We start from the raw sequence: 20,818 nt of genomic DNA, 5'->3' as shown, positions 1-20,818 counted from the left end.
AGTAGCTGGGATTACAGGCATATGCCACCCCACCCAGCTAATTTTTGTATTTTTAGTAGAGACAGGTTTTGCCATGTTGGCCAGGCTGGTCTCAAACTCCTGACCTCAAGTGATCCACCTGCCTCGGCCTCCCAAAGTGCTGAGATTACAGGCGTGAGCCACTGCACTCAGCCTAAGTATGTTCTATATGTTCAAGATGGTAGAAGAAAACATAAAATAATGAAGAAATTGAAGGGATAAGAAGACCTACATGGAACTTCTAGAGGAAAAAAATACAATGTATAAAAAATATACTGGAAAGAATCCACATAACAGAAAAAAAGATGAGTGATTCTGAAACAGTAATGGAAACTAACCAAAAGGAAGTAGAGAAGGAAAAAAGACTGGAGAAAAAAAAAGAATGTAGTGTCTGTGAGCTGTGGGACAACATCAGGCAGATTAACACACGTGTGAAAAGAGTTCCAGACAGATGGAGGACAGAAAAAACATTTGAGAAAATAATAGCCAACATTTCCCAAATTTGATTAAAACTATAACTCAACCAATCAAAGCTGCCTAACAAACCCCTATGCAGAAGAAATATGCAGAGAACCACACCAAGGCATATCACAGTCAAATTCCTGAAAACCAATGATAAACAGAAAAATCTTAAAATCAGCCAGAGGAAAAAAAGATACATTATATACAGAGGAATGATCATAAGAATGACAACAGACTTCTCAGAAACTATGTAAACCAGAAGACAATGGAACAAAACCTTTACAGTACAGAAAGAAGGAGCAACCTATGTTTTTTGTTTTTGTTTTAAAAAGAGATGGGCTCTCGCTCTGTGGCTCAGGCTTAAGTACAGTGGTGCGATTATAGCTCACTGCAGGTTCTCACTCCTGGGCTCCAGCAATCCTCCCACCTCAGCCACCTGAGTAGCTGTAACTACAGGAGTGCACCTGTGGCCCAGCTTAACCTATATTTTTAAACCCAGAGAAAATATCTTTCAAAATTAAAAGCAAAATAAACATATAAACCAAAGCTGAAAGAATTCACTGCCAACAGGACTACAAGAAAAAGAAAGTTCTTCAAGTAAAAACAAAATTATACCAGATGGATATTTACATCTCTAGAGCAGAGAGAAAAGCACCAGAAATACTAAATATGTAGGTAAATATAAATGACACTATTTTTCTCATTTTAGATCTTTTTTTAAGAGAAAAATTACTATTTAAAGAAAAAAAGCAGAAGAAAAGGTTAAAAGAAAAAAAGAACAGATGGGACAAATAGAAGATAAATAGCAAAAGGTGGATATAATTGTGGTACATAAGTAACATTTATGTCAATTAAAAAAACTCTTCCTGGTCAGGCATGGTGGCTCATGCCTGTAATCCCAGCACTTTGGGAGGCCAGGTGGGCGGATCACGAGGTCAGGAGTTCGAGACCAGCCTGGCCAATATGTTGAAACCTCGTCTCTACTAAAAATACAAAAATTAGCTGGGTGTGGTGGCGTGCGCCTGTACTCCTAGGTACTCGGGAGGCTGAGGCAGAAGAATTGTTTGAACCCAGGAGGCGGGGTTGCAGTGGACCAAGACTGTGTCGCTGCACTCCAGCCTGGGTGATAGAGTGAGACTCTGTCTCAAAAATAAAAAATAAAATAAATAAATAAACTCTTCCTGGCACATAAGTTGACTTCATAAAATAAAAAAATTATTCCAAATCCCAGTTTTCCTATCACCTTTGTCCACCCAAGTTGACTCAACTTGGAACTGACTCAGGAGCTAGGGATACCAGCAGTACTTTGAACTTCCTTTTATCAGAACCCCCCAAATGGTGATCATGAGAAATGCTTTCTGACTCCTCTCCTTCAATTTCTTTTTATGCTGTTACAATGACCTATATAATTCATCAACTTGTGCCCTGAGATAAACAATATGTTTCTAATCAGTAATATTTGGCAAAAGTAACATCTTTAGCTTAGTAAGAGTTTTCCCTTAGAAAATTTCTTAGCAATATTTCATTTTCTTTTCCTACTCCAAATTCATTACAAGCATCTGGTCAATATGGTAATAGTCTTTTAATCTGGAACATAATCAAATAGTATTCTTTTTTTTCTTTTTCTTTTTGAGATGGAGTTTCACTCTGTTGCCCAGGCTGGAGTGCAGTGGCATTATCTTGGCTCACTGCAACCTCTGCCTCTTGGGTTCAAGTGATTCTCCTGCCCCAGCCTCCCGAGTAGCTGGGATTACAGGTGCCCACCACCACGCCCAGCTAATTTTTGTACTTTTAGTAGAGATAGGGTTTCATCATGTTGGTCGAACTCCTGACCTCAGGTGATCTGCCCACCTCAGCCTTCCAAAGTGCTGGGATTATAGGCATGAGCCACCGGGCCCGGCCTCAAATAGTATTCTTAGAAAAAGTAATCCTGTGGCCCGGCATCGTGGCTCACGCCTGTAACACCTGCACTTTGGAGGCTGAGGTGGGTGGACTGCTTGAACCCAGGAGTTTTGGAGACCAGCCTGGGCAACATGGCGGGATCCCGTCTCTACAGAAAATACAAAAATTAGCTGGGCATGGTGGTACATGCTTGTAGCTTCAGCTACTAGGGAGGCTTAGGTGGGAGGATCACTTAAGCCCAAGAGGTCAAGGCTGCAGTGAGCTGAGATCACTCCACTGCACTCCAGCCTGGTGACAGAGTGAGACCCTGTCTCAAAAATAAAAAGTAATTCTAACTATCAGCCCTGAGAGGATGCACAGATAAATAAAACGCTTTCTGCCCTTGAGGGCATGGAGAAAAACTCCATGTAATGAAGTTCTGCATTACAACAACCAATCTTGCTTTTTCACACTTCTCATGTCCTCTTAGACATACGTGGTGGTATAGAAGATGAGGCTTGTTCACAAGGTTGTGAATAAACTCATAATGAAGACAATTGAAGGAGGAGTCATGGTCATTTTGAATTCTTTCTTAGAGCAAAGACATACATAATATAAGGAAAAACTAAGTTGATTCAATACATTTTCAAGAGACAATACAACTCTCTGCTTAAGGCTCTAACAGCAATAAAACCATGTGGTAATACCCAAGGGACATTTAATGAGATTAAAATCCTTAATGGCTTCCTACTCACACTCATCCCTTGGTGTCTGTTGGGGGTTTGGTTCCAAGACCCCTTTGGATACCAAAATCTGAGGATATTCAAGTCTCATATAAAATGGTGTAGTATTTGCATAAAACCTATGCACACCTCCTGCACATTTCAAATCATCCCTAGATTACTTGTAACATCTAATACAATGTAAATGCGATGTAAACAGTTGTTATACTGTATTGCTTTTTAATTTGTATTACTTTTTATTGTTGTATGTTATCTTTTATTTTATTTTTTGAATATTTTTGATTTGTGTTTGGTTGAATCCAAGCTTGCAAACCCCACAGATATAGAGGGCTGCCTGTCATCTGTACCAATCGTTTAGCTAAAGTACCAATATTTCTTTTGTTTTTGAATACTAGGACCCAAAAGAGCAATAAACAGGTCTTTTCTAATTCAAATCCTAAAGATTTTGTTTCTTTACTAAATATCTTGACTTATAAGACCTGATAGAGACATGTTACTTGAGGTTTCAAGAATGAAGAAAATTTCTAAATGAGTTGTCTTACTCTTTTAATAAGAAAAAGTTTCCCGAGAGAATTCTTCCTCTCACCACATCATTGAACCCTTCTCGTCTGGTTGCAGCATACATGGCTTCAGTGGACACATTAATGTCACATCTGTGACCTGAAAATAAGATAAGGGTAAATATTACTTGAAAGGACGTAAAGTCAGTGAAGTTTGGGCTAAAACCAGGCCTAGATTCACTTTATTTATTTATTTATTTTTTTTGAGATGGAGTCTCACTCTGTCACCCAGGCTGGAGTGCAGTGGCGTGATCTCAGCTCATTGCAACTTCTGCCTCCCTTGTCAGTGATTCTCCTACCTCGTCCTCCTGAGTAGCTTAGATTACAGGTATGCAGCACCATGCTTGGCTAATTCAGATTCACATTTTTGTGACCAATATTAAAGTTTAGGGAGTTGCCCTTAATAGTTTCTTTTCCCTATCTGCCTTTTGACTGACTGGTCATGGAGAGAGAAGAAAAGAACCAAGAAAGAAACTCCATTTGTTTACTCCCTCATTCATTCATTCAAACATTTATTGAGCTCCTACCATGTATCAGGCACTACATTAGTGGAATTGAGCATATGACAACAAGATACTATCCCTTCAAGTTATTCACAGTCCTGAGAGGCAAACCAAACATACACAGATATTTATGACAAATAGTCAGTACAAGTCTAAAATGACAAAGGTAAAAAATGACTCACTGATTAACTTTTCTAAATCATTAACATGATCTCAAGCATTAACTTTTTTGTCACTAATAAGTGAACTTTTCAAATGTTTGCAACAACTACCTTAAAAATAAAATAACCCAGCCATCTTACCATATTGTAGCCCATCAAATCTGGCCATATTCGATGCCACTTCCGACGTGCACAATACATGGTAGCAGACAATTGAATAACTGGTGTGAGGAAGGGATACTTCAAGTACTTTGGCCCCCTCAGACTCAAAGAGGTCAGCAGCTTTGGACCAAAGAGACCGTACTTCACTTGATAATTCTGGTATAAGATATTCCTTACAGGAAAAAGTCAAGATACAAAATTGAAACTGTATAGATCATTTCATAAAAATTTGTACTTCATCTGTATAGATGATTTTATAAAAATTTGTACTTCAGGACCTTTGGTAATACATTAGAAAATATGATAAAATTGCTGGTAGGTAGCTAGAAAGACTGAATCCATTTAAGAGCTTGTGGTATGACAAAGCATAGTACTAGATATTATGATCTGGATATAACGACATTAAAGATTGGAGATCTAGTTGGGGAAAATATTTGTTAAATGCTCATTATGTATCAGGTACCTAACAGCATATCAGTATATATCAGCATATATGCTAATTGCTCATGTATCAGGTACCCTGTTAGATGATTTTCAAAGGTTCTCTCATGTCATGCTTTTAACAAGCCTGTGATCTAGGTATTATAATCCTTCATTTTGTTAATGAAAAATCTTGACATAAGAAGTTACTTTCCTAATATTAAATAGCAGGTAAGTAGAGGGTCTAGGATTTCAAACTGGGTCTGTTTAAAAGCCTGTGTTCTCTGTAAATAAATTCTTAAAAGAAGGCACAGATACTGCCTTTTTTTTTTGAGGCAGAGTCTTGCTCTGTCACCCAGGCTGGAGTGCAGTGGTGCAATCATGGCTCACAGCAGTCTCAACCTCCTGGACTCAAGCAATCCTCCCACCTCAGCCTCCCAAACAGCTAGGACCACAGATGCATGCCACCACACCCCACAACTTTTTTTTTTTTAACTTTTTGTAGAGATAGGTCTCTGTATGTTGCCCAGGCTGGTCTCAAACTCCTGATCTCAAGTGATCTTCCTGCCTTGGCTTCCCAAAATACTGGGATTACAGGCGTAAGCCACTGCACTTGGCCTTACATATATTACCTTAATGGAAGATTTTAAATAAAGTAGTATTTCTCTATAGCAGTGGTCTTACCTGGGGGTTACTTTTGTCTCCTTTTCCCTAACCAGGAGACACTTGACAATGTTTGAAGACATTTTTGGTTGTGGGGTTGTGGTTTTGGTGGTGGGGTACTACTTGCATGTAGGGGTAGAGGCCAGGGATGCTACTAAACATCTTACAATGCACAGGACAGTCTCCCACAACAAACAATTACCAGCCCCAAACACCAACAGTGCTGACGTTGTGAAACTTCATTATTCTGCAGGGTAACTTATCTCCCTAAAAGATTTAAAGCAGTAATATATTGCAAGCCTTAATATTTTTAAAAGGTTAGTAATTTAACATTATAACATTCACGTATTCATTACTCAATTGCTACTGTAATAGATGCAGTAGTAATAATAATAACAGTAAAGATGTTAACATTTTTTGAGGCATTACTATGCAAGGTATGGCTTTGGGCTAAGTCCCTTCTTTACATTAGGGATTGGCAAACTATGGCCCATAGGCCAGATATGACAAGCCAGCTGGTTTTTTGAAAATAAAAGTTTTATTAGAACAGAGACACACTTTTTCATTTACATATTGCCTGTGGCTGCTTTCTCACTATAATGGCAGAGTTAAGTAGTTATGATAAAGACTGTACGGTCCACAAAGTCTAAAATATTTACTATCTTGCCCATTACAGAAACAATTTGCAGACTTAACATGACTGTCTAATCGATCCTCACAAATCTCTCTAAAGGCAATATTTTTATTATTCCCATTTTACAGATGGGGAAATTGAGCTAAAAGAGATTAACTCACATACTCAACTCACATGATTAATAAAAGTGGCAGAGCAGAGATTCAAACCCACCCAATCCGCCTCCCAAGTCTGTGCTCTCTATTGAACTTGACAGTATTTCTATAAAGTAATGAAAGGAAAAAGTTACCTTCGGAATTCCTATACATAGTTTGCTCACATCTGCCAAACTGGGAAGCATGAATGGTTTATTAATAGGGTCATGTACTGTGGTAGAGTCCTTGGGGTCAGGTCCAGCCAGTGCACCTATAAGGAGCAATACTTATGAATGGCAGATACATTGTTTTATAGAGAAACTGTTGCAAATGATATAGAATTATATAAATACCCAACACAATTGCTGCATCATCCACACATCTGGTTAAGATTCCTGGCACATCCATCGAATTCACCAGGGGAATGAGACCATGACGGGAAACTAAGCCATAGCTCGGTTTGAAACCAACAAGCCCACAGTGGGCAGCAGGATTTCTGGTCGATCCTCCTGTATCTGATCCTAAAGCCCTGGAATTTAAATGGAATTATCTTTAGAAGAATGATATATCTCTAATTATATTTGGAATCTACCCTTTCAATTGTATATTTTTAAACTGTATTTTCATCTGATTACACAAAAGTAACACATGTTCATCTCAGAGAATTCATAAAGTATAGAGAACTTTAGGTACTCAATATTCCAATACCCAGAGGAAAACAATGTTAACATTTTGGTATATTAACTTCAAGTCTTTTTAAAAATGCATTTTTTTCATCGTTGAGATAATTCTGTAATCATGAGTTTCCATCCCTTTTTTAACATGAGCCTTTTACTATGTCATTAAAATTCCTGAAAATGTAAAGTATATGTAATATTCCATCATATAAATTGGTGATTCCTGGTATTTTAAAGTCCATTCTCCTTTCAATATACATATAAATCTTGCACTTTCCTCTGATGTTGATCCTGAAAACAAATCAAATTAATGACAATTTTACAGTATGATTTTACAGACTAAATATGCCCCTCCTGGAAATTCAGATACAGCCCTTTGCTACCCACCCCATTTAAAATCATGGATAGAGATATATAATAATTTACTTAAATACTTATGTTGTTTCTAACTAGAATAACTATTTAATAAATAACTTTGTAATGAAAATCTCTGAACATAAATTTTTGCTTATGTGTGAGTACTTTCTAGGCTAGCTTCCAAGAAGTAGACTTAGTGCACATAAGTTTCTGATATATACTGTCCAATTACTTGTCAGAAAGATTATGCCAATTTATATTCCCAGTTGCAGTGAGTCAGATTGTGTTTTAAAGTTTCAGTACCATCACTGAGTACTAGGAATTTTTAAAATTGTTAGTGTGATAACCAAAAAGTTTTTATTAATGTGCATTTCAAATAATTTTGCACTTATTTATACATGCATTACTCAACTACAAAGTGACTGTTCATTTCTTTACCCAGTTACCTATAGAGTTTGTGTTGTTCTTATTTTAAAAAAACAGAAAACTAACCTGGAGGACATTATGCTAAGTAAAATGAGCCAGTCACAGAAAGACAAATACTATATATGACACTACGTACATGAGATAACTAGAGTAATCAGATTCATAAGACAGAAAGTAGAAGGTGGTTACCAGGGCTGGGAGGAGGGTTGAAGGGTACACAGTTTTAGCGTTGCAAGATGAAAAGTGTTCTGAAGACTGATTGCACAACGCTTTTAATACTTTTGAACTGTACATTTAAAAATGGTTAAGCTGGTAAATTTTATGTTATGTGCATTTTGCCACAATTAAAAAACCATTTCAGGAAAACAAAAGTTGTGCTGTAGAATAGTACATATCTACTATAAAAATTAAGATATCATATAACTATATGATGTATAAAGTAAGATTTCTCTTATAATCACAGCCCCCACAATAACTGTTACCAGTTCTGATATGCATTCATCCAGACATCCAGTACTTCTATGCAATGACTGACATATATATGTATGCAATTGTTACTTTTAACAGAAATGGATTCTGCGACTTATTTTTCACTTAACATATTTATCTTGGTTATTTTTCCATGTCATTGCATGGTGCTCTGACTCATTCTTTTCAGTGGCTGCATAGTACTCCAGGAATCTTCCTGTTTTTAAAACGATCGCAAAAGAAACAAATCAAAAAGGGGGAAACAAATCAAAAAGGGGGAAACAAAAGCAGAACACTTTACAGTTTGACATACATTCAATCTGAAGTTATTTTTGGTCTGTGTTTCTTTTTTTTTTTTTTTTTTTTGAGACGGAGTCTTGCTCTGTCGCCCAGGCTGGAGTGCAGTGGCCGGATCTCAGCTCACTGCAAGCTCCGCCTCCCGGGTTCACGCCATTCTCCTGCCTCAGCCTCCCGAGTAGCTGGGACTACAGGCGCCCGCCACCTTGCCCGGCTAGTTTTTTTGTATTTTGTAGTAGAGACGGGGTTTCACCGTGTTAGCCAGGATAGTCTCGATCTCCTGACCTCGTGATCCGCCCGTCTCGGCCTCCCAAAGTGCTGGGATTACAGGCTTGAGCCACCGCGCCCGGCTGGTCTGTGTTTCTATTGCTTATATTTAAAGTGAAGCTTTGGGCTGAACAATGCTCCTAACAATAACATGGCACTCAGAAAATGCAAATTATATTTCCTTCCTTACAGTGTCAAGTTAAGCTACAAAATCAGACTGTTGCTTTCACAATTTTAAAAGATACATTTTCTTATTAGCATTCACTGACGGCTGTGTAAAAGTAAAACTTACATTTCCATAGGAATTATGTGTCAAAGTGCCATCTACTCAAAGCACATTCAGAAAGATGAACACTAAGTGAGATGATGAGGACAGAAAAAAAGCACCTAATCCTGCAGTCCTAACTTGTCATAACTCACATTAATATTAATGCAATGCTATAAAATTCCACAGAGATCAAATGAAATGGTTTTACTTGTTAATAAGATTTTAGGAAAACTGAAAAAAAAATCTGCAGAACTCACATCTCCATAGCTCTAAAAATATATAAATAATTTATGGATTGCAATGTGTGTGAAAGAACTTAGTTTTAATGGATAATTAAGGGGAGATAAAATATAAAACTATTATTAAAGAAACACATTCATTTTGATTAAATTGAGACTGATAAATATAGCAATGGCCATATTTACTTTCTTTTCTTTGGGTAGTTAAGAAATGCTTTACAAATGGAACTGAAAATATCATCAATGGATTCTTACCAAATACAAAGGATGATAGATAAACAGAATCAGCACCTAAAGCTGGGAGGAGGGAGGAGCCAAGTACAGAAATAAAAATACATAAATAAAATAAAATACAAAGTACAGAAATAAAATAACTCCAATAATAACAGTAAAAAAAATTCCTAAAGCTTGAGAAAACTTTACTTACTGATGTACATTTTTAATTGCAGATTTCTGAAAACACTATTTAAAATATCTTATTAATACATATTAGCATTTTTTTCTTTTTTTTCCTTTTTTTTTTTTTCAAAAGTCTGACCTTGCTGAAGGATAAACATTACTAACAGTTTAGTTCAGCAGCACTCAACTAAAGTCATTGTATGTTAGTCCCTAAATATTTGTACAATCAGTGAGCACACACTGAAATTATTTAAAAATAAAATGCAATGAAGTTCATTTATGTTCAATGCTTTATTCTACAAGATCCACAAAATCATATTTTAAGAGAACCAGATACCATGGAGAAAAATTTATCTTAAATTAAAATTAAAAGTATTAAATATACATAGTGTACTGTACAGTTGAGTGCAACTACAAGATATAATTTTGATATACCTTTGAGCACATACAGCTCACTAAAAAGAAAAATACCGAAGTATGAACTAGTCTATTGCTGGACACACTTTACGACTGTTTGTATATGGGTGGGTTTTAAAATACAGATAGAGAAAAGCATCTTACGCGTAGCATGTGAACGCCGATACGGCAGCTGCACTCCCACCTGAGCTCCCTCCAGTTATCAGCCAGTCTGAATCTTCATTCTTGCTGTGGGGATTCTGCTTCCTCTTTTCTCTATATTGTTTCGAATAACTCCAGGGGTTTTTAACTGGTCCAAATATACCATCTGTGCTCCCAGATCTGATGAAGTGAAGCAAGATACCTTAGTAAAACTTTCATTTTTTGTGAAAATTTCATCTTCTGAGTATATTACTTGCTTCTGACACTCATTGAGCATTTAAGAACCCACTGTAGCTTGAACTGAAAAAGGTGGGAAGCCTGATCACATGTAGCTTTCATTAATTGACAGTTGGGGAGGATGGGAAGGAAGAGCATTTGTGGAAGAAAGTAGAGAAAGCTAATCGGCTAAGAAAAGATTTTGTCTCATTTGATCATCCAATTCAACTGAAGATGATTTCCCCCTTGTGAATCAAGGTCTTCCAGCTGAAAAGGGTCATATTCAGTTTAAGTCTTCTGAGGAAATCTCTCCCTTAACCAGAAGTTCTATGGAAAACATTACAAGTGGAATGCTAATAACTTTCTTTTAAATTTTTGAAATGATTTTATTCTCAGATAAACTACAAAAATAAAAATAACATATAAAGCACTTTATACCCCTTACCCAGATGTACCTACGGTCAATATTTTATCCCATTTGCTTTACTACTTATGTGCTCTGTGTGTATATATATGTACATATATACACAAAGTATGATAGAAACTTAAGGGTATCTTAAGGGTCCAACTTATATATATCATAGCCCTTTATCCCTAAATACTTGAGTGTGTATTTCCTAAGAATAAGGATATCATGTTATACAGTCACAGTACAGTTATCAATCTCAGTAACATTAATATCAATACGTTTACCTAATCTACTGTACGTAATTCAATTATGTCAACTGATTCAATAATGTACTTTGGCCGGGCGCGATGGCTCACGCCTGTAATTCTCGCACTTTGGGAGGCCGAGGCGGGCAGATCACGGGGTCAGGAGACCATCCTGTCTAACACGGTGAAACCCCGTCTCTACTAAAACTACAAAAAATTAGCCGGGCGTGGTGGCGGGCACCTGTAGTCCCAGCTACTCGGGAGGCTGAGGCAGGAGAATGGCGTGAACCCGGGAGGGGGAGCTTGCAGTGAGCCGAGATGGCGCCAATGGACTCCAGCCTGGGCGACAGAGCCAGACTCCGTCTCAAAACAAACAAACAAAAAGAATTAATAATAATAATGTACTTTATGGCATTTTATCCCCTTCCTGGATCAAATCTAGAGTCAGGTCTTCCATTTAATTATCATTGTCTCTCTCTTTTTTTTTTTTTTTTTTGAGACATTCTCGCTCTATTGCCCAGGCTGGAGTGCAGTGGCGCAGATCTTGGCTCACTGCAAGCTCCATCTCCCGGTTTCAAGTGATCCAAGTTCAGGCGATTCTCGTGCCTCTCGAGTAGCTGGGACTACAGGCATCCACTACCACGCCTTGGCCTCCAAAAGTGCTGAGATTACAGGTGTGAGCCACTGTGCCCAGGCTCATTGTGATTTTAATTTTGAATTTCCCTAATGATCAAAGATATTAAGCAGTTTTTCATGTGTTTGTCAACTATGTTTTAATCTCTGATGAAATGTCTGTTTAAATCTTTTGTTCATTTTTTTAAAATACAGTTGCTTGTTTTGTTATTTTCTTATTGAGGTGGGAAATGTTCTATGTATTCTGGATATCAGTTCTTTCTGAGATACAAGTTTTGCAAATATTTTTCTCTCAGTCTGTGGCTGGCGTTTTCACTTTCTTAGTAGTATATTTCAAAGTACAGAAGTTCTTAATTTTAATGAAGTCTATCAATTTTTTAGTTCTTAATGAAGTCTATCAATTTTTTAAGTGGATTTGTGCTTCATGCGTCCTATCTAAAAGACCTTTGACTAATTCTAGGTCACAAATATTTTTCCCTGTCGTTTTAAATTGTTTTTTTCTGTAGAGACAGGGTCTCACTAGGTTGCCCAGGCTGGTCTAGGACTCCTGGCCTCAAGCAATTCTACTGCCTCAGTTTCCCACAGTGCTGAGATAACAGGCGTGAGCCACCAGGCCTGACCTCCCCCTAAATTTTCTTAAGTTTTATGATGTTAGGTTTTACTTTCTTTATCTCTTATCCTGGAAGATTTTCACAGCCCTTTTTTGTTTTCATATGATATTTTAATAGACTGGTTCTCATTTTGGATTTATCTTTTGTTTCCCCATTAGTAGAGTCAGGTTATACATTCTCAGCTGGAATATTACATAGGTGATATTATATCCTCAGACAATTACATCTGGAGGCACATAACGTCCACTTCACCCTCACTGGTGATGTTAATTTTGATCAGCTGATGAAGGCAATGTCCTAAAAGCCTTTGTTCAAATTTACTCCCATGGATTAGTTCATTCAACATATATATAATGAATTTGAAGAGCTACCACTCTGAACTACACACGCAAGGACTCTTGTTTCTATGAAACAGAGAACAAAGACCAAGCAAATATTACAAATGTGACAAGTGTCATAAAAGGGTAAGTATAAAGTACTTTTGGTGAAAGACTGCTTTTCCCTAAGATCAAGATCAAGGCAAGGAAATCTGCTCTCACCACTTCTATTCAACATTGCACCTAAGGCCCTAACTGGTGCAGTAAGGCAAGAAGAAGAAATAAGATGAACTCTATTTGTAGACTACACAACTTGCTACATAAAATATTCTATAGCACAAAGATCAACTAGAACTAATAAGCGAGCTTTAACAAGGTCATGGGATAAAAGGTCAATATAGAAAAATCAATTATGTTTCAATGTACTAGCAATAAACAATTAGAAACTGAAAAAAATACAATTTTCTATAGCATTAAGAAACATGGCCGAGGGCAGTGGCTCACACCTATAATCCCAACACTTTGGGAGGACGACGCGGGCGGATCACCTGAGGTCAGGAGTTTGAGACCAGCCTGGCCAATATGGTGAAACCCCATCTCTACTAAAAATACAAAAATTAGCTGGGGGTGGTGGTGGGCACCTGTAGGCCTAGCTACTTGGGAGGTTGAGGCAGGAGAATCTCTTAAACCCAGGAGGCAGAGGTTGCAGTGAGCCGAGATCACATCACTGCACTCCAGCCTGGGTGACAGAGTGAGATTCTGTCTCAAAAAAGAAAAGAAACATAAAACATGGGAATACATCAAATTATATGTACGATTTATATGCAGGAAATCATAAAAACATTCCTGAGTAAAACAAAATCTCACTAAATGGAGAAATTTAGGTAGGGTATTCATGGATGAGAAGACACGTATTATGATGCCAATTCTTTCCAAGTTGATCTATCAACACAATTACAATCAGAATCCCATTAAACTTCTTTGTAGAAATTAGCAAGCTTATTCTAAAACATATCAAAATATAACAATCTGGATTATGTAAAATGATTTTGAAAAAGAAGAACAAAGTTAGAAGACTCTTACTACATAATTTCAAGGCTTACTATAAAGCTATAATAATCAAGATGGTGTGACATTGGAATAAACAGAGAAGCAACAGAGTCCAGAAACAGACCTACATGAATGTGCTCAATTTTTGACCAAAAAACCTAAGATCATTCAACAAGAAAAGGCTAATCTTTTTTATCATTAGTGCTGGAGTTAATAGACATCCATATGTTTAATAAATGGACTTTATTCATACTATATACGAAAATCTAATTCGAAGTGAATCACAGATCTAAATGTAAGAGCTAAACAATAAAACTTCTAGGAAAAAAGTCTTTGTGACCTTTGTTAGTAAAGATTTCTTGGCCAGGCACGATTGCTTACGCCTGAAATCCCAGCACTTTGGGAGACGAGGCGGGCAGATCACCTGAGGTCAGGAGTTTGAGACCAGCCTGGCCAACATGGTGAAACCCCATCTCTACTAAAAACACAAAACTAGCTGGGCCCAGTGGTGCACGCCTATAATCTCAGCTACTCGGGAGGCTGAGGCAGGAGAATCGCTTGAACCTGGGAGGCAGAGGTTGTAGTGAGCCGAAATCGTGCCATTGCACCCCATCCTCGGCAACAGGAGCGCAACTGTGTCTCAAAAAACAAAAAAAAATACACACATCATAAAAGAAAAAATTAAGCCATGTGAGGTGATGTGTGCTTGCAGTCCCAGCTCCTCGGAAGGATGAGGTCGGAGGATCACTTGACCCCAGGAGTTCAAGAACAGCTTGGGTAACATAGTGAAACTCCATCTTTAAAAAATAAAGGAAAAAATGGGTCAAGCACAGTTACTCGTGCCTCCCAACACTTTGTTGGACCAAGCTGGGAGCACAGTTCGAGTCCAGGAGTTTGAGATCAGCCTGGGCAACCCAGTGAGACACTGTCTATATGAAAGGAAGAAAAGAAAAAAGAAAAGAAGGACGGGTACGATGGATTACATGCCTGTAATCCCGGGAGGCCTACGCAGGTGGACCACCTGAAGTCAGGAGTTCAAGAGCAGCCTGGCCAGCATGGTGAAACCCCATCTCTACTAAAAATACAAAAATTAGCTGGGCATGGTGGGGCATGCCTGTAGTCCCAGCTACTTGGGAGGCTGAGTCAGGAGAATTGCTTGAAGCTGGGAGGCGGAGGTTGCAGCGAGCTGAGATCATATCATTGCATTCCAGCCTGGACGACAAGAGCAAAACTTTGTCTCAAAAAAAAAAAAAAAAAAAAAAAAAAGAATGAAAAGAAGAGAAAAAAGGAAGAGAACAATTGAGAAACTGGACTTTATCAAAATTAAGAACTTTTACTGTTTGAAAGGCATGTTCAGAGAATAAAAAGATAAACCAGAGACTTGAATAAAAATTTGCAAATCAGCATCTATCTGATAATGGATTTGAATCCAAAATATATGAAAGAATTCTTTTCTTTTCTTTTTTTTTTTTCCCTGAGATGGAGTTGTGCTCTTGTTGCCCAGGCTGGAGTGCAGTGGCGCGATCTTGGCTCACTGCAACTTCCGCCTCCCGGGTTCAAGCCTCCCAAGTAGCTGGGATTACAGGCATGTGCCACCACACCCGGGTAATTTTTGTGTTTTTAGTAGAGACGGGGTTTCTCCATTTTGGTCAGGTTGGCCTCGAACTCCCTACCTTAGGTTATCTGCCTGCCTTGGCCTCCCAAAGTGCTGGGATTACAGGCCTGAGCCAGAAAGAATTCTTACAACTCAGTAATAAGATGACCCAATTTCCAAAAACGGGCAAAGAATTTGAACAGCTGTCTTCACTGATGAAGATACAGGGATGGCAAAATAAACACATGAAAAGATGTTTAACGTTATTAGTCATCAGGGAAATACAAACTAAAAGTAAAATTAGAGATGACTATATATCTGTTAAACAACTGAACATAATCTCACAGAGGGACTAAGAAACTGGCATTAGACCCTCAATCCTTTTAGGTAACTACTTTTAGTGAAAACAAAGGCACAGGCCGGGCTCAGTGGCTCACGCCTGTAATCCGAGCACTTTGGGAGGCCGAGGGGGGTGGATCATGAGGTCAGGAGATCGAGATCACCCTGGCTAACACAGTGAAACCCCATCTCTACTAAAAATACAAAAAATTAGCCGGGCGTGGTGGCGGGCACCTGTAGTCCCAGCTACTCGGGAGGCTGAGGCAGGGGAATGGCGTGAACCCGGGAGGCGGGGCTTGCAGTGAGCCGAGATCGCGCCACTGCACTCCAGCTTGGACGACAGAGCGAGACTCCGTCCCCCCACCTCTCCCCCAACAAAAAAAATGAAAATAAAGGCACAGACATAAGAAACTCAAGAGAAGATTTCAATTTTACTTACCCCATAGCAAACTCATCTAAATTTGTTTTTCCCATTAGTAGAGCTCCCTGATCCAACAACTTCTGAACTACTGTAGCATTATAAGGTGGTATATAACCTGAAAAAAATTTAGTTACTATTATTGTTTTTTACAGTCCAGAAGTCTTTTATTTGTTTATACCTATTATGCCATGAATTCACAGGGAATAGGCTCCAGCAGCTCAGGAGCCTTCCCACTGGTTCTCACACAGTGTGTTTCTCCCGGTGGAGCAGGCTGAGGCTTCAGTTGAACCCAGGTACCTTTCTCTTTGGCTTCCTTCTTTTTCTCATCATTTTCCTTAATGCATTTCAGGAAGCTATCTCGGCTCTTACAGCACTTACTGTGCTCAATATGCACATTCATTCTCTTGGCAAGAATCTTGCCCGTTTATTTACAACAATGCCGACAGCATGCTGGGGAACACTGTAGACTCTCCAGTTTCACCATGGTAACACTTGTGGGGCATTCCTTTTTGAACAGTACCCATTCCCTTGATGTCTACAACATCACCTTTCTTACAGGTTTGCATGTATGTGGCAAACAACTCCTTGTTTTCTAAAAGGCCTACAAAACACGTATTGGGGCCTCTCCTCTTTCCCTTTGTGTTCATCATTTTGGTGAATTACTGTATGATGGTGGTTCCTGCCAAAAGGCCAGTTATTTTTTTACAGGAAACAAAACAGTGAACATGCAAATCATATGTAAGAAACAAGAGTCGGCTGGGCGGGGTGGCTCATGCCTGTAATCCCAACACTTTGGGAGGCCAAGACAGGCAGATCACCTGAGGTCAGGAGTTTGAGACCAACCTGGCCAATGTGGAGAAACCCTGTCTCTACTAAAAGTATAAAATTTAGCTGGGTGTGGTGGCGCATGCCTGTAATCTCAGCTACTCAGGAGGTGAAACAGGAGAATCACTTGAACCCAGGAGGCAGAAGTTGCAGTGAGCCAAGACTGCGCCACTGCACTCCACCCTGGGCGACAGAGCAAGACTCTGTCTTAAACAAACAAAAAAAAAACAAAAAAAAGAGTCTAAACTGCAATTAAGCAATTCATAATGATATGCCTTAATTATTCCTAATTTAAATAATCAGTTGTACTTTCTTCCAGTAATTTTTTTTCTACTGTTAAATGTATGTTTTCCAAAGATAGTCTGTGCATTCACTATTTTTATAATCTAAAAACAGACTTTAACAGTTAGTTCTACAAAATATTGCATGATAGTCAGAGATGTACCCAGTATTTTTGAAATAATAAATCTCTATTTTGCTCACTGTACTTGACTGTTTCTTCTCAGATGATGTTATACCACACAGTAATTTTTATGTATTTCCAGTAGAAATAGATCTTTATTTTCAACTAAAATTTTCTCTGGCTATTGAAAAGCTGTAGCATACATTCCAAAATAATGAACAACAGTCTGCATATTAGAGGAAGGTGGGGCATATTCCTCATAGAATATTATTTTCAGCTTATAGTATTCTGAATAACCTTTTTTCTATTTCTGTTTCTTCCTAGGATCCAAATATCTTGATAAACCTGCTTTCTTTTGACCGAACTCTAAAGAATAAATCTAAACATTGCCATACTGTGCTATAAGAGAGGAATCAGAAAATAAAAAATAACTGGCCAGTAGATGTTAATGAATCCTCACATCATCTACAAGAGAAGGGTATCGATGATAGCCAGTTCACACTTATTCCCATGTTATCAATTAGCTGAAGGTAGAGGTTATATAGTGTGTTTACAGTAATCAGTTTTTTATTTCATTTTTTAGAGATGGGGTCTCACTATGTGGCCCAGGCTGGACTCAAACTCCTGAGCTCAAGTGATTCTCCCACCTCAGCCTCCCCAGTAGCTGGGACTACAGGCAAGCACCCGATTGGTAATTAGTTATTGAATTGAGTCTTCCTAAATTTAATAGAATCTTTGAAAACTTCTGAAATAGTATTCATTAAGCTGGCCTACCTCTAAAGAAAAATTCTGCATTCTGAAAGAGTAAATAGTAAAAAAGGTGATATTATATTCTAAATATTTCCTTCAAAGATATAATTAGTCTGAAATTATCTTGGTACTTTATTATCCTTAAAGCGAAAAATACCGATTTTTACAAAAGTGTCAATGCTCTGATGAGTTAAACTTCACCTTTCAGCATATTTGATGCACACGTTGTCTCAATGCCGGACGTGCTGAAGTTGTCTTTTACTGCAACGGGAATTCCATCTAAATCCCCAAGTGACTGTCCTGCATTAAAAAGCCAAAAGAGTGACAAAGGAGAGAGTTTCAAATATAAAGATACATGAATACATGTTATAACAGGAACTACTAGTTTTTGGCAAAGATACTTCTTCAGAAATCAAATTTATGGCAGAAATTAATACAGTTGGACAGTATAAAGCATCACATAGCCATTACCCTCATTTTTATTATCCTCATGGCAAGTTCTTTAAATAAGGCTACGTTTTATGTTGAAAGCTTCACTTGCCAAATGGAGACTACTACAACCAATTAAACTCCTTCTCTGGAGATACAACAATTAAGTATAGTTAAAAGCAATTTACCATTCTTATATCTCTTTTCTGATTCTTCAGCTTGTTTTAAGGCCACCTCTTCCGACACAGTAATGTAGGCATTTAGAAACTTGGTCTTCTTGATAAGAGAGAGACATTTTTGACAGAGCTCTGTTGGTGTAATTTGGCCTTGTTTCAGTGCCGCAGAAACCTATAGTGTATACAATTCAAAAACCTTTTACTGAGTCTGCAGAAGTTTCAAATGTTATGTTGGTTGGGGTAGGGGTGATGGAGTGGCTAAGTATAACATTTTAAAGTGAGGCTTAGGTTCAAAATCAACAGAACCTATTACCTCTAACACTTAGTGTAGTGGAGGAAGGGTGATGCACTGATCAGCTTGAGGAGAGGTGGAGGACATGACATTCTTCTCCTTAGCTAACTTTTGGTTTTAAAGTCAGGCTGTACAAACAACAGCAATAAGTCAGGTAAACCATCCTGTCCAGGGGGAGTTGAGGCACAGCATGGGTGAAGGATGGCTGAAGGCAGATTCTGTACAGAGGGTAGCTTAGCTGCAACACAGGCAGTCCAGAGAGAAAAAAAGAGAAGTGAACTGGACAAGGCACTGCAGGATTTTTATGGCTCTCTAAATAAGATCTTTATACCTATTGTGGAGTTCAAGTAAGAGACACTATGAATTGAGAGAAATGCTTATAAAATACAGGTTCAAAGACAAACTAAAAACAAACTTTTCTGAAATTCTGTCTTTAGGGAAGACATTAGGAAGGCTGGTAAAGAAGGAGTTAAAAAAAAAAAAACTACACCAAAAGTGACTGAGAAGTAGTGAATACCAGTGTATATTGACAGGAAGTAGGGCCTGAGATGGAGTCATGGGTGTCTAATATTTCCTGTAGGAAGTAATAATAACATGTACTTACTAATCAGATAAAAGGGATGAATAACAAGAAGTAAAAGATGACACCAAAACTTTGGAGATTTTATGAAAAGATAATTGGATTAGATGGGAGCTGAGAGAAAAGGAGAACAGGGGAAGGAATAGTATTTACCAAGTATTTTCTAAGAGTCAGGCACTGTTGCTTTACATGCGTTATTACTTCATTTAACCCTTAAAACAACCACACTGGCTGGGTGCAGTGACTCGCTCCTGTAATCCCAGCACTTTGGGAGGCCGAGGCGGGCGGATCATGAGGTCAGGAGATCGAGACCATCCTGGTCAACATGGTGAAACCCCGTCTCTACTAAAAATATAAAAATTAGCCAGGTGTGGTGGTGCGTGCCTGTAGTCCCAGCTACTTGGGAGGCTGAGGCAGGAGAATCACTTGAACCTGGGAGGCGGAGGTTGCAGTGAGCTGAGATTGCGCCACTGTACTCCAGCCTGGTGACAGAGCCAGACTCTGTCAAAAAACAAAACAAAACCAAAAAACAATCACACAAGTTAGGTACTGTTTATCTCATTTGACAGATGAAGAAACTGAAGCTCAGAGACCTGGAGTGATTTGTCCAAAGGCAAACAAATAGTAAGGGACAGTATGACTTCATAATATACAGTCTTCTCCATTTCTATCTCTACTCTATTGGAAGCTTAGGTTGTCCTCCAAGCTGACAGTATTTTCACGTGTCCCATATGTACCAAGAAACAGAAGTTTGCATTTGAGCGGAAAATCTCCAAATGATCTGCTCTCAGCTACTGAGTAAATCATCAAAGCAATGGCATTCTTGGGGCTGAGGGTTTTAAATGCAACAAGCAGTGGGAAGAGGTCATCAAGAGGATCCCTAATGCTCACCGACAAGAGGAAAAGGACTTCCATGGGGAGGCTGCTGGACTGCTGCAGGGATGGGGAGGGCAGCGAGGTCTGACTTAAGTAAGTGACTTTTATAGTAACAAGAAGAGAGAGTTTGTCGAATGGTTTGTATGAAAGGTAAACCCTTGGCCAGCTGCGGTGGCTCACGCCTGTAATCCCAGCACTTTGGGAGGCCAAGGCAGACAGATCACCTGAGGCTGGGAGTTGGAGACCAGACTGACCAACATGGAGAAACCCCGTCTCTACTAAAAATATAAAATTAGCCAGGTGTGGTGGCGCATGCCTGTAATCCCAGCTACTCGGGAGACTGAGGCAGGAGAAT

The 20,818-nt window shown here is 38.6% G+C and overlaps 1 protein-coding gene and 1 long non-coding RNA gene across 2 annotated transcripts in view; one reads left to right on the top strand and one right to left on the bottom strand.

Annotated features, from left to right (window-relative positions):
* LOC126952329 (uncharacterized) overlaps positions 1-17,765 on the top strand; it is a 50,846-nt gene extending 33,081 nt beyond the window's left edge. The window contains exon 5 of the long non-coding RNA XR_007724843.1: positions 17,685-17,765. This is a non-coding gene — a long non-coding RNA (uncharacterized LOC126952329). The remainder of the gene's footprint in view (positions 1-17,684) is intronic.
* The window catches only part of QRSL1 (glutaminyl-tRNA amidotransferase subunit QRSL1), a 362,228-nt gene that overhangs the window by 6,992 nt on the left and 334,418 nt on the right, over positions 1-20,818 (bottom strand). The window contains exons 3-10 of the mRNA XM_050786729.1: positions 18,728-18,887; positions 18,312-18,410; positions 16,151-16,247; positions 10,301-10,477; positions 6,695-6,870; positions 6,497-6,612; positions 4,470-4,662; positions 3,647-3,764 (exon numbers count right to left, since the gene is read on the bottom strand). Of these exons, the coding sequence (XP_050642686.1) occupies positions 3,647-3,764; positions 4,470-4,662; positions 6,497-6,612; positions 6,695-6,870; positions 10,301-10,477; positions 16,151-16,247; positions 18,312-18,410; positions 18,728-18,887 (1,136 nt within the window). The remainder of the gene's footprint in view (positions 1-3,646; positions 3,765-4,469; positions 4,663-6,496; positions 6,613-6,694; positions 6,871-10,300; positions 10,478-16,150; positions 16,248-18,311; positions 18,411-18,727; positions 18,888-20,818) is intronic.

The sequence above is a fragment of the Macaca thibetana genome, chromosome 4 (genome assembly GCF_024542745.1).
Source record: "Macaca thibetana thibetana isolate TM-01 chromosome 4, ASM2454274v1, whole genome shotgun sequence".
Taxonomy (NCBI): Eukaryota; Metazoa; Chordata; class Mammalia; order Primates; family Cercopithecidae; genus Macaca; species Macaca thibetana.
The sequence above is the reverse complement of the archived record's forward strand: the minus strand, read 5'-3'. Positions and strand labels throughout refer to the sequence as shown.